Source organism: Lathyrus oleraceus, chromosome 3, assembly GCF_024323335.1.
Source record: "Lathyrus oleraceus cultivar Zhongwan6 chromosome 3, CAAS_Psat_ZW6_1.0, whole genome shotgun sequence".
Taxonomy (NCBI): Eukaryota; Viridiplantae; Streptophyta; class Magnoliopsida; order Fabales; family Fabaceae; genus Lathyrus; species Lathyrus oleraceus.
The window spans coordinates 385,169,014-385,183,450 of record NC_066581.1 but is presented as its reverse complement, the minus strand read 5'-3'; the positions used below and the strand labels follow the sequence as shown (position 1 = coordinate 385,183,450).

Here is a 14,437-nt window from a genome sequence, read left to right as displayed (position 1 = left end):
TTCTAAGATGGGTTTAGGAGGCGTGTTGATGCGAAATGGATAGGTTATATCTTATGCATCAAGGCAATTTAAAGTTCATGATAAGAATTATCCTACACATGATTTAGAGTTGGTTGTCTTTGTGTTTGCACTAAAGATTTGGAGACATTATGTGTTTTTCTCTAGATTTGAAGTGTTAAGTGATCATAAGAGTTTAAAGTACCTGTTCGATCAAAATGAGTTGAATATGAGACAGAGAAGATTAAAATTATTCAATAGAAGTTAAGAGCTTCGCAGAGTCTCCAGAAGAGTTACCATGACAAGAGGAGGAAAGCACTTGAGCTCCAAGAGGGAGAACATGTGTTTCTTAGAGTTACTCCAGCAACTAGTGATGGTCGAGCCTTGTAGTCTCGAAAGCTTACTCCATATTTCATCGGTATGTACCAGATTATGCAGAAGATTGGAGAAATGATTTATCAGATTACTTTGCCACCGTAACTTGTTAATCTTCATGATGTGTTTCACATGTCTCAGTTGAGGAGATACATTCCTGATCTGTCTCATATGATCCAAGGTGGGGAGTAGAGAGAAAAGTAAGGGTAAAGTAGAAATAATATAATGATAAGACTAGGTTTTTAGTGTAAAAAGAGAATTAGAATGAGGGAGTTGAGTAGTACGTGGAGTTTTTGGGAGAAAAGAGGAAAATGAGGCTAGGGCAAAAGAAAGAGTAAGAGAAGGCATATGGAGAGCATTCATTGATGGAGCTTGGAAGAATTTTGCTGGAAAAATCTAAGATAAGGGGGAGAATAACTTTCAATAGGGCTTATGCATGAGGGGTATGGTAGAGGAATCCTTAACCTCCAATAAGGTATTGAGTTTTGATTTATTTATGTAAATTAGTATTGATTTGATGGTATGTGCTATGATTGTTGGTGAAATTCATGTACTTTAGTTAATGCTAATTTATGTTTTGATGTGTTAATATGTTTTCACCATTGTTGGGGTTTTGGAGCTTTGGGAATAAATGTGAAAGTATGAAAATACATGATTTTGTTAATGTCAATGTAATATTCCGACCTTCTAAGACCGATAACTATCGCCTAATAGTGAATTAGTGAGATAATTACATGAGTGGGTAATACCTAAAATGCCTTTTTAGTCAAATTTGGATTCAAATGGGGAAAAGGGCATTATGGTAATTACATCTTTAATAAGGGACTTATGACTTGTTTGTATAACCCTTCCATTTATTCATTTTCCAAAATTAGAATTGTGAAGAGAAGGAGAAAAACACGTGAAAACAAGGAAGAGAGGAGAAAGATCACTTCCAAGTTCACCATCTTCATCTTGCATGCTTCAAGAGCTCACCAAAATCTGATATTTCTCTTCATCTCCATTCTGTTTCAGCATCTTCATCATCATCAAAGTGAGTCCCATTAGTTAAAAACTTGGGGGATTATGGGTTCTATGATTTGGGAAGGGTTTGTGAGAAATTTCATGAAGTTCTTATGATAAAAGTAATTCCTAAACCCTATTATGTTATGATGTTTATATGCATGTGAGAATGGGGAGTGATAACTTGAACTGATCATTTATATAGCATGGTTAAGTTGACGTTTTATGTTGTTGATTCATATATGATGTTGATACATGTTGGAATTGGGTTTAGAGCGAAGGAAATGTGACAAAATAGGTGAGTTTGGGCTATGAACTCAGTGGTAACCGGTTACCTGCAAGAAAAATTGGTATCTAGGCTATTTTTCGAGCCCGTAACCGATTACAGGTTTGAGTATAACCGGTTACCATTGGTTGTGTGAGAAAATTCAGAATTAAAATCAGTGTAACTTGAGTTTCATGACTCGGAATTAAACGTGATTAGATGTGTTGGAAAACTCTTCCAATGCTCTATTAAGTACTGAAGTAATGAAATGGTTTTAGGCCAATGATTTAGAGGAAATAGTGATATACTAACATGTGTGATATGACATGATCCTTTATTTTATGCCTCTTTTATACGTGTGCTTAATGTAATGCACGATGATTGAAGAATATCATGTTGCGATCACTTGTTTATGCCTTTAATCATATGCATAACAAATATGATGCACTATGGTATATGATATGATCACTATCTTTCCTGGCTACCTGTTTGTTCTGATTGAACATTCGTATGTGATGTGGTCGCGTATGCTTGAGCCGGAGTAAGCCTAGATAAGAGGTGGTAAATCACTTGGGATACTAGACTCTGTTCGGAGATACACACATGAGCTATTGATTTGTGAGATATGGGTCCTGACAAGGTAGATACTCACTTGGATACTTACCCAGATGACTGGTATGGTGGGGTCGTGACACCATACAGACAATGCCATTTTGTTACTCACCTTTAGCGGGCTTGTGTAGCCATATATGTGTAATTCACTTGATTTTGGACTTTGCTCTAAGGTGTACTCACTAGTGTTTTCGCCCAGTGGGCTTGTGCATTCATGTAGGTGTCTTTGCACTTGACGTTAACACACATGCGTATTGATGATTGATGGGGGTTGTGACACCACTTAGGCAATGTCACTTTGATACTCATCACGAATTGGGTAGTGTAGCCACTTAGGCGTAAACCACTTTGTTCCGGACTTCGTTTCGATATGGACTCATATGACTCATCATGTTGTGTGATTGTGCAAGTCTCTTGATGCTAGGCACATGGTTACTCATCGAGGATGTGCTTGTGTGGCATAGGTCGGAAGGCATGAGCTACTTCTGGATTCCTCGTACATGGGTATGGGTTTTCATACTAGATTGTTTTATTCTGTTGTATGCTTGTTGGTTCCCAATTGGGCGGTCAAGGGACTCCCACTTGGGATGGTATGTGATGATTGAGTATTCATGTACTTGACAGTAAGGAAACCCTGGTGGATCAATGGTAGATCCGTATTGATGCATGAACCATGTAGTGCAGAGAGGATCCATAAGATAGGGGGACTCACTAAGATTTAGTAATCTCACCCCAATCCTATTATTTTTTCTAGGTTGTTCAAGGTAGGACAAAGGAAAAGGTAGGATGGCCTAGTTTGCTTGAAGGCGTTTCTTTGCTACATCTTTATCGTGTTTTGAGCCTTTGGATTATGTATTAGTACTTTTGGGATCATACCATTTTGGCCATGTTGTATTCAACTTTTGTTTATTGTAATAATACTTATCCTATTCCGTTGATTATGCATGACATTCATGTACCATACTATAATACCATATACATATTATTCTAGACATGTATGTATGGCGTGTTACATTTGGTATCAGAACATGTTAATTTTTGACTTTTCCATGAAACATCATAAGTTAGTTCAATTATGTCTCATATGTGTGGTAGTAAGCATGATTCCTTATGTCTTACTTATGGCATTGAGTCTGATCAACTTAATTCTGTGTGTAAGAAAAATAAGAAAATGGCTGATGAGCATAGAGGTCCCGGAAGGCCTAGGACTATGAATTGGAGCTTGAGGTCGGAACTAGGGACGCAAATGTACCGTGGCTGCAAATACTACAACAAATGCAACAACAAAATAAGTTACTAATGTAGATGGTGCAAGGTATGCAAGGACCACAAAAACCCTCTCCTTCTCCAAAGCCGAAGCAGGACTTGACTTTTATGCTTTCTTCAGAATGACACCACCAGAGTTCTTGGGTGGCCTTGAGCCTATGGTAGATCATGATTGGTTATCTGGCATGGAGAGGGTGTTCCAAGTTATCTATTATAATGAAGAACATAAAGTGAGTTTTGCTGTTCTGCTACTGAAGGGATCGACTAGTAGGTGTGGGATACTGCATCCCTTACTTTAAATCTTAGATGATTCTAAAAGTTTGGAAGCACTTCAAGATAAATTTCTTGGAAAATTATTACCCTAACAATTTGCGTGCCTAGAAGGAACGTGAACTTCAGTTGTTTAAGCAAGGCAACATGTTTGTGTCAGAGTATGTAGAGAAGTTTGAGGACATGGTTTCCTATTCCAAACAAATTGTTTATGCACCAGATGAGCTTTAGAATATAGATCAGTTTTTGTTTGGTCTAAGGGCTGATATTGCTTACAGTGTGTCCCAGAGAGAGTTCACTACCTATGTTGAATGTTTAAGGCAATACTATGTTGCTGAAAACAGTTTGAAGAGAATTTATGATGAAAGATAGCAAAACAAGTCAGGATACAAGGAGTAAGGGAGATTGGGCCAGTATTAGAAACCTTGAAATTCTCCATCTAAGAGGAAACAATCTTATGGTGATCAATCAACTCAACCCCCTTAGTGTGACAAGTGAAAGAGGAGACATTATGGGGATTGCAGGTCAGCTCCATTGAAGTGTTTTAAGTGTGATGCTTCAGGCCACTATATGAGGGCTTGTACAGTTCAGAATGCTCCCGAGAAGACTAAGGGTCGGGTTTATACCCTGGATGCAAGGAAGGCTAAAGGAAACAACAATCTTGTTGTCGGTACGTGTTATGTAAACACTTAACCTTTGTTTGTGTTAATTGACTCCGAAGCTACTCATTCTTTTATTTCCACCAAGTGTATCCATCAACTTGGACTAGAAGTTACTCATTTGCCTAGTCCTATGATCATTTCCTCGACTACGGATGATGTGGTAGAAGCTCAGTTAGTTTGTAGAAGTTGTCTCCTTTCTTTTAATGGCCGTGAATTTCCAATCGATCTTATTTTCTTACCGCTCAAGAAGATTGACGTAATTATTGGAATGAATTGGTTATCTACCATATTATGGCTGGAAAATGACAGAGTCGCCACCATCTTTTATTCTTTCCTAAGAAATGGGGAAATAATGATAAAACCTAAAAACTATGGGTAAGATGTTAGGTTCAGGAGTCGGTTAAGTAAGGGGAAGGTACTAGGCACCCCTCACCTCCATTGTACTCAATGGAATCCTCCTCTAATTCTAGGGTTAGTGTGTGTTTAAAGATATTTGCTTTATTATTTATTAATTGTTTAATTATTTATTTTTTAAAAAATGTTTTATTATTTTAATAAGGGAAGAGCTAAAAAATGTTTTTTGATTATTATACTCGCTAAAGTCTTACCACTCTATGCCTATGTACCCTCAAATTTATTCAAGGATCAGAGTCTCGTAGTTCGTCTCGAAAATGTTGGTTGATAGGTTGTTTTTATCCCTTGAAAATTCTCACGTGTAGCACCTCAAATTTGCCCCCCCTCATTCATGCATCCATTTTAGGTCATTTAACATTTCATATTGCATTTCATCATATCAATCAGAATCAGATCCAGGAAACTTGAATGCCATCCAAGACACTTTGTGGGTTCTATCTGGGTGATCAGTCAACACAAGGGAAAGACTTGAGTTACTTCCAACATGTTCAAATGGGGTCTATTCATCATTCAAAACGCTAATCTTGAAGGAGCAAAAGCCTGTTTCTGAGCTGTCATGCTCGCTAGGCGAGCAACAGGGTTCGCCTAGCGAGGCTGAACTGTCATGTTCGCTAGGCGAGCAGATCCTTCGCTAGGCGAAGCCCACACATTTTGAAAATAAAACAGAAAGTCATGGGCTTGAGTTGCCCTCATTTTGAGCCCACAAAGCCACGAAAATCAGGTTATAAATTCTAAATTTCATTGAAACAAAACCCTAGAGAAAAAAAGAGACAGATAGACAGATAAACAGAGAGACAGAGAGAGTGAGAACTAATTCAGAGCAGACTCTAGAGACTGAAGGGAACTCATCTGCAAAGAACCAATTCCCTCTCATATAAACCATAAGATTGTTCTGCAAACCCAACCGTACAATTGAATTTCATTCGATCTCTCCAATCAGGTTTGCCCTATTTCCACTACTTTATGCTTTCAATTTGAATTTCTTGAATGTATGAGGTATTATGGGTGAATTTGGAAGAATGGGTATATTTAGGTTTCACATATGGGTTTTAGCTATGCATGAATGTGTAGAACAATGCCTTGAATGTTTGATCACTTAATTACTGAAATCGTACTGTTATCAATGGAGAACCAAGGACCCGCAGGCATTCGCTAGCCGCTTCGCTAGGCAAGCCTGCAGCGAAGCTTCGCTAAGCGAAGCAGTAGCGATCGCGACAGTAGCTGTTTTTTCTGTTTGCCCCCCAATTTGTTTTGTGTTTGTTATGATATGTTTTCTATTGCATCCGGGCACATGTTTTGGTATGTATGTCATGTCTTGATGTGTGGATCCTTGCCCCCTGACTTTGAATTTCGATACCCCTTCTGATGCATCTGTTTAACAAGAGGTTTAGGCCTCCTACCCTTGGTTGCTTTTTGTGAGCTTTTTGTGAACTTTAATGGCATGATTCATGTGGCTATATTTTGATTCTGGTTTGGTGCAACTCTTGATTGCACCCCATCTTGTTTTCTCTAACCTGTTTGCTGAGTTTTTGTGAGGGCTCACGTGATTCTTGAAGAGATAGCTTGCTTGGTATTCCACTTTATTTGTGGGATACCATTTGGAGATTTATTCCGATTACTTTGCTGACTTGCTTTCTTTGATGGTGCTAGCTTGAGAGAACTCTGGGTTTCTTGCTTCTTTAGTTGTTATTACTTCGGATCTTTATCCGTGTGGTAGATCTCTTGATCCCTTTTACATCTTTTTCAGCATTTTACCGCTTTCATAGCTGGAAGACCTCGATAGGAGGCAATGTTTTTGTGTGTTTACTTTTGTGCCTAAAGACCTCCAAGAAGAGGCACCAGTGCTAAAGACCTCCACGAAGAGGCAATTGACGGATAAAAGGGATTAGTAGTCAATCCCCCGTTATTCAGTGTGTCGTTCTTTATGCTCGCACTACGTGTCGATGCTTCAGAACAAAAGCCCAAGATCTTTTATCCGGTCAGTCAGTGGAGAGGGTTCCACCTTCCTGAATCCCCACTTTTTGTCATGAGCTCACCATGTCCAGGGTTAAGAGCTATGAGGTCTTATCCTCATTACCCTTTTGATCTGCTCACCCTGACAGTCAGTGTCAGTGGTTAAGAGCCCGTTTGATTACCCTTCCATGGCTTGTTTGTCGAGGTTGATATGACCCCTCTTGACTAAAGCCCTACCCATGTATGTTTGAGCCCCTTGCTGGCGTTTTTACTTTATGCATGTTTGTTTTGTATGGTGTGATCGTCTCCCTCATAGGATTGCTAGGCTTCGTATAGTCTCTCGTTTGCATGTCAACTAAGGTAGCACGGTTCCTTCGTCTAGGACTTCCTTTTTTTGCGTGAGCATTCCTAAAACGCAAACAAACTCGTTGATTTTTCTTCTCCTAAGAACCCGTTAACTCCTTCTATTACAGGTGAGTAAGTCTCCAAAGGTCGAGCATCCAGTAGATTGCGTAGTAACGTCGTTCGTCCAAAACAAACCCCGTAGTTAGCCGAACTATGTTTTGCTCTGATTCTCATTCCAGATGAGATACGTAGACATAAGATGCGATGTCTTAGCGAGCACACATCTCTTTAACCCTTAGGTAGCCGAGCTACGAAGACTCTGATTCTCATATTCAGATGAGATACGTATGCAGTGGATGCGACATCCGTGCGAGTCATTTTCTTTTGACCCCTCTTTTAGTAAATAGTACATTAGATAAACCCACACCCTTTAAACAAGAACAACAAGAGTGGATCCCGTAGAGTACTACGAATGCGTAGGGGTGCTAATACCTTCCCTTCGCATAATCGGCTCCCGAACCCAAGATTTGGTTGCGAGACCTTGTCTTTTCCTTTCCTTTTTCCAGGTTTACTTCGAGCGTTTCCTTTCCCTCCTTTGGGATAAATAACGCACGGTGGCGACTCTTCTGTCATTTTCTTTTTCGCCGGTTGTTTTTTTTCGTAGGTTGCGACATCACGCACTGGAGACGGAGAAGTGATTGATTTTAAGAAAATGTCTCAATACACTAGGGTAGAGGACTTATAGTTTGAAGTGTGTTGAATTGATTTTATCTCTTGATTATTTGCAAAGATATAATGATTAATTTATTTAAGAAAATAAATAAATAATGATATTATATATTTATTTCATGAAAATATTAAAAGTTTATCTCATAAACCCAAATATTATATACGTTATCTCTGACTTTTTTTATCCTTGAAACCCTAAAACTTTCTTAGAGATTTATCCCATGATTATCTCCATTATTGATTACAAAAAAATAAAATACTTAATTTATTTATGAAAATAAATATTATATATTTATATGACATATCCCTTATCCCAATTTCTATCTCCAATTTATATCCCTCGATTTATCCCTTATTTTTTCCCCTTAAAACCCTATAATTTTATCTCATTTATCCCTAATTTTTTTATCCCAAATTTCTATCTCATAGTTATCCCAAAAAATCTCAATCAATTAACCAAAAAATTTCATTATATTAATCCCTAATCAATTAAATATTTAGTTTGTTATCTCATATTTAGGTGTGAAGTTGATTTTAGTTGTTTGTTAATTTGCAAAAATATAATAATTAGTTTGATTTAGAAAATAAACTCATAATATATGTATAATTATTTTATGTTAAATAAAAATAAGTTAATTGTAAAGGTTAATATTATGTGTTATTTCCTTTATCCCTTAATTATTTTCCCTAATTAGATAATCAAAATCATAAACTTATCACAAGAAGTCATCTCACTGTCCCGAAATTATTCAAAGGTTAATCCTAATTCTCTAATTAATTAATATTCTCTAATTAATTAATATTTTATTTTGTTCATTGTTATCATTTTTATTTAGGGGAATATTGTTCGTTATAACTGATTATTAATCCAATTATGATTGATTATAACATTAACTCTATTTTCAATTTAAATCCCTAATTATATATTATCTAAATAATTATCTAATTATTTTTGTATTAGTCTCATTATTATATTAAATCCTAAATTAATTTAATTAATTTTAAGTTATAACTCTAATTAATAATTACTGTACAAATATTAATTAACTATAATTATCCTAATTTAATTCTAAATTATTAAATAATCTAATAATGCAATATCTATAACGAATATAATTATTTACAAAGTAACAAAAATATTATAAAACAAGAAGAATAATTATTTACCAATTCATTACTTTTAATAAAAAAGAGAAACTAAAATAGGCAGGGAGTGAATTATGTATTGAGTGTTTTATTGAAAAAATATGGAAGGTTCAATGTTAACAACTTGACGTTTTTTTTAAAGATGTGTTTGGAATTGTGTTAGTGTGAGACTATTAATTTTTTAATTGTTGGTGTTAATGTTATCAATTAGTTGAATTATATCAGTTAGTAATTACACTAATGGTTTACTAACGGTTTAATGTTAGATTTTTACATGTTTATTTGTGTTAGAAAATTAGAATGAAACAAGTTTGATTTATGTAGAATTATAAAAAGTTTATAAACTCTGTGAAAAAAAATGCAGGTTTGTTTTATTAGGTTTTGTGAGATTTTGTTTTAGGTTATTAGAATTATAGTTATGAGTTTTGGCAAGATAATAGGTTAATTAGGTGTAAAAGAAAATTGTGAAAATGGTATAGACAAAATTTTGTAAAGTTATATTATTTTATTTTATGATGATAATTAAACTTGATTATATAAAAAGTTCATTAAAGTTAATCGTACATAAAAAAACAAAATTAAATATATACAACACCAATGAAGAGCAACAACTTTAGGGTAAGAATATATAAATTGGGGGTGTCGATTGAATTATTTATGAAAGATTTTATCAAATTTGATCTTATCTATTTCTTAGGGACCAAGCCAATGAATTTAGATGGACTCGTGATCTAAGTACAATATAACATCAAAATATAAATGAAATTGATTTTTTAAGTAATTTTTAATGCTATAATAATAATAATAAGGCAATAATATTAATAAATAATTTAAAAATAATAGATAATATTGCAAAATAGTAACAATAGTAGGAATAAAAAGATTTTGATTTTTTTTTTAATTTTGTTTTGATTTTCCTTTATTTTTAAACTAAAATATATTAGAAATAAATAATATAATAAAAATTAAAAATAATTTAATAAGAAATTCGAAAATTAAATAAAAAGTTAAATAAAAAAGTACAAATTTTAATTTTAAAATAATTTAAGTGAAGGTAAAAAATATAAAAAAGAGTAAAAACTTTAAAAGTACACAAAATTAAATCTGATCACAATTAAAAAAAATAATCAAAATCTATAAACCAATTTCATTTAATTTTTGATTTATGCCTATTTTAATCAATCAAATTAATTCTTTCATAAAACTATATAATCACTATCCTAAAAGGCAATATTTAGAAATATGAACAAAATCTTTTCAAATCTTTTTATTTTATAATTTTTTTTTGGATATTTTTCTTTATTCTAATAAAAAAATATTTTTTTTATTGATGTTTTTTTTAATAATGAAAAATTAGTAACAATAAAACTTAATAATGGCAATAAAGTGAATTAACATATCAAGATTTTTTTTATAATAATACAAATTAATAATATTAATTCTTAAAAAAAGTAAAAAAGGAAAATATAGATGGTAGCTATTAATATAAGGCAAATGATAAATGATAAATTTATAGAAATATTTTTTTGGATTGCGTGCATTTGATTTCTTAAAACTTAAAATTTTGTTTTATTCCACACAATTTTTTTAATAATAGAAACCTTAAATTGTGCCCCAAGGGCATAAGTTAGCAATACCCTTATTACCCTTATTAGAATTTTTAGTGACATTTCATTTTGAATGATCATGATAGCCCATTTGGTATAGTGTGAAGAGTTACAAATGTGTTTTGGGTTCAAATCTTATCAAAGTTGATTTTTTAATCATATTTTTCTCTTTTTTTTTTCATTTTTCTACTTTATTTGTCACTTTTATTTTTATTTTTATTTTATATTAAGGGTCTTAATGAATAATACTTAATGAATAATTTAACTTTATGAATAATTTAACTTAATGAATAATTTAATAATACTTAATGAATAATTTAACTTTATATATTAATCATAATAATATAATTTCGAATCATAATAAAAAAAATTATTGAACCCTAAATTCTAAAAGTTAATACTAGTCCCAAAAATATAATAATAGCAATTATGCCTCTATAATATATTTTTCTAGTAAATTAATCTCCAACTTTCCTAATGAAAACTATAGGTTAGTTTTAACAAACCTAAAAGAAATCCTAAAATAGAGACTGGACTTTAATGTAGGATCAAAGGGAGAATAAAAAGTCAAAAAGAATCTCTTTTGACTTTTAGGTCATTGGGATTTGACCAGATGACTTGTATAAGACCTTTGACATGTTAGTGATCTAAGCTCTAAATTAGATGAAAGTGAAGGGCGCAGGTTATCGTGAAAGACCAAGAGTGTTGAGCTGTAGAGGGCGATAGATCGATGAAGAAGACGAGTGGTTCGACGATCCAATTCCGAGATGATTCAAAATGCAAATCGTTGCAACCTTCGTGCACACGTCAAATTAAAGAAAGGCGGAATCTAAATGGAGAAAGAAAGCGTTTACCGGTACGAAGCTTCAATGCGAGAATTCCAGGTTTGGATCTTCTTTCCTCTCCTTGCTCCAATCTTCTTCCGAAATGTCTTTGCGGAATCCTTTGACCTCAGAATTTCTTGATCAAATTGTCCTGTTGCAGGTCTTTCGTTTCCTTGGTTACACGTAAAAGTTGGTGAAGAGTTTGAACAAGGACTTGTTCTTCTTCTGCTATGAAGAAATCTGGTGAAGGTTGAAGGTTGTTGCAGTGCGAAGAAAATGGGGAGCTCGATTGGAGGTGATTGAAAAATGGCAAAAGATCCTTCTTCTGAAGCGCAGGTTGGTATTTATAGCCCACCCCAAGTTCCTTTATCTACTTCTTCTGTTAGTTGGTTAGAGGGGACTCAATGAGTTAATTCCGTTAACTCACTGAGTCGACGGTTATTCACACTTCCAGAAAGTTCTTGCGTTAATTCTGTTACTTTTTTTTCATTTTTTACAGGTCGAAGTTGTGCGTATCGCCGTTTGGATGTACGTTTGGCTTCGCGTACGGTGTTTTGATTTCGTTGTTTAGACGTGCGTATCGCGTATGGCTTATATCGCGTATGGTATTTTTGGTTTTTGTCATTGAGATGGACGTATGGCGTATATCGCGCTTCTGTTTCCTGCTTCTACTGTGGTGAAAATGGACTGTACTGATATTGATATTTTGGACTGTACTGGTATTGATATTTCTTATACTGTCATTCCAATTTCACCTTGCTTCATGGCGTTGGATTTGTCTCGTTTCAATTCCCTTTTTTCTTTCTCCTATTTTTTTGGAATGGCTAAATTAGTGGGCCAATGAGTTAATGGGCCTTGATGAAATTTGGAGTCTAAAAAAAGAAAATTTTACCCTATACCCCTACAATTGTACCCATACCCCTACATTTAAATTTTTTTGACCAAAATACCCTCATATAAATAGGGTATATTTTCCGTTTCAAATTTTTTTTACCATTTTCGTTGAAGACTTCCGGAGAAGAAATTTTTTTGGCGTTTTTGCATTGTATACCGGAACACTTAAGAGTAAGTCTTCCGATTTGAAAAGTGTATACCGGAACACTTCTCTAAAGTGTTCCGGTTTGTTGTTTTTATGGACACTGAACCGGAAGTCTTCTAGAAAGTCTTCCGGTTTGTATACTTGTATACCGGAACACTTTCTTCAAGTCTTCCGGTTTGGATGAAGTGTACCGGAACTCTTCTTTGAAGTGTTCCGGTACGTAATTTTTTTTTTTTTTTTAATTATTTTTTTTTACATTATTTTTGCAGTGGTTCGAAGAAGAGGTGCAGATGGCCGGATTCCAGTCCGCACGTTAGACCGGGGTGCATCTTCATCTGCAGCTGCAGCTGAGCCGACTGGATATCCAGGAGGGCCGTACGATACATCGCTTTTGGTGAAGTACGAGCATCATGTTGCTCGACATATATGGTTCGGTGAGGTAAGTAAACGGACTATATTTGAAAATGAATAATAGTTGAATATTTTATAATTTGTTTTCTAATGTGTTTTAATTGTTTTTAGGAAAGAGGACCAAAGAAAGAGTTGAAGGTTGCCGGACATGGACTGAAGTTGAATTCTAGGGTTCCATTGGCTCTTCCACCACAGATGGAGAGTTGGGTATCTAGATCCGGTTTAGCTTCACTGCAGAGAACGAGTCTGAACAAGATAGACACAAATCTTGTCTCTGCATTTGTGGAAAGATGGCATCTAGAGACATCTTCATTTCACATGCCGTTTGGTGAAATGAGCATTACTTTAGATGATGTCGCATGTCTACTTCACTTGCCCATTAGGGGTATCTTTTGGAGTCCTCAGGATGTGACTGAAGAGCTAGCTGTTGAACTTGCTGTTGACTACCTAGGAGTGTCACAGAGTCAGGCACAGTCACATGTTCGGAGCTGCAGGGGGTCGTATTACAAGTTGGAGTGGTTATATGATATATTCGTACATCATAGGGCTGCTTCCAGCTGGGCATATGCGACTAGAGCATATCTATTGATGTTGGTGGGTTCCACCATATTTGCTGATAAGACCTTTACACTTGTAGAGGCACGATACCTCCTCCTGTTTAGGGACTTGGATGGATGTTCAGGATATAGTTGGGGAGCAGCTGCACTAGTTACCCTCTACCGATATCTTGGAGATGCGTCCATGTACAGTTGCAAACAGCTAGGTGGATATCCTACTCTCCTACATGTATATAATTTAATTTTGTTAATTAAGTGTTGGATTCATTTTATAAAATATTGTAACTTAATTTGTTTTATTTATTATGTTTTTATTTTGTAACAGTGTTGGATTCACGAGTATTTTCCAACTGTTGGAAAAAGAGGGGAGAATTGGAATCCTGCTGGAAACTGTGGTCTTCCCCGAGCGATGAGATGGTCGTATAGACAGGGAGTCCTGAAGGTCGATGATTTACGACCTATTTTGGACGAGCTGACACCTACCGACGTCATCTGGCGACCATTTGAGGATCATAGAGCATGGCGTGTATTTGATGAGATATGTCTTTACAGGGGCTGTTTGAAGTGGGGTGAAACAGTTGTTCCATACTTGCCTGATAGATGTTTACGTCAGTTCGGGTATAGGCAGTATGTTCCATCCCCACCTCTGGATTGTATGATGGCGACGGATATTGATGTTGATTGGATCAGTTACCATCAGAGTGTTGTCGATGTGATCGGTTCATCTTCCGTGGCCACCACTCCATCAGAGGTAGTAGACGGTTATCTGGAGTGGTATTATCGTGTTTCCCATCCACGGTTGGTCCCTCCCCATCGTGACGCTCCTAGAGAGGTACCCGTTCCTGTATATGACGCTGGGCCATCTGATCCTGATTGGGCTCGTGTATCTACATTGATTCGTCGCTATCTGAGACAGGTTAATGCTGAAGAGGAAGATCCACAGTTTTCTGATTTATTTGAAGC

At 35.3% G+C, this 14,437-nt stretch overlaps 1 protein-coding gene across 1 annotated transcript; it reads left to right on the top strand.

The window, feature by feature from the left end:
* The first annotated feature begins 12,388 nt into the window (after nucleotides 1-12,388).
* On the top strand, nucleotides 12,389-14,206 carry LOC127129302 (protein MAIN-LIKE 1). The gene is made up of 3 exons (XM_051058527.1): nucleotides 12,389-12,532; nucleotides 12,776-12,945; nucleotides 13,029-14,206. Coding segments are annotated over exons 1-3 (939 nt in total). The 5' UTR covers nucleotides 12,389-12,531; the 3' UTR covers nucleotides 13,797-14,206.
* Nucleotides 14,207-14,437: the final 231 nt, after the last annotated feature.

Bases quoted from the DNA above. Each gene is read 5' to 3' on its own strand.
- LOC127129302 (XM_051058527.1), top strand. The intron at 12,946-13,028 runs GTAAGTAAACGG...AATTGTTTTTAG, and splicing joins GACATATATGGTTCGGTGAG to GAAAGAGGACCAAAGAAAGA.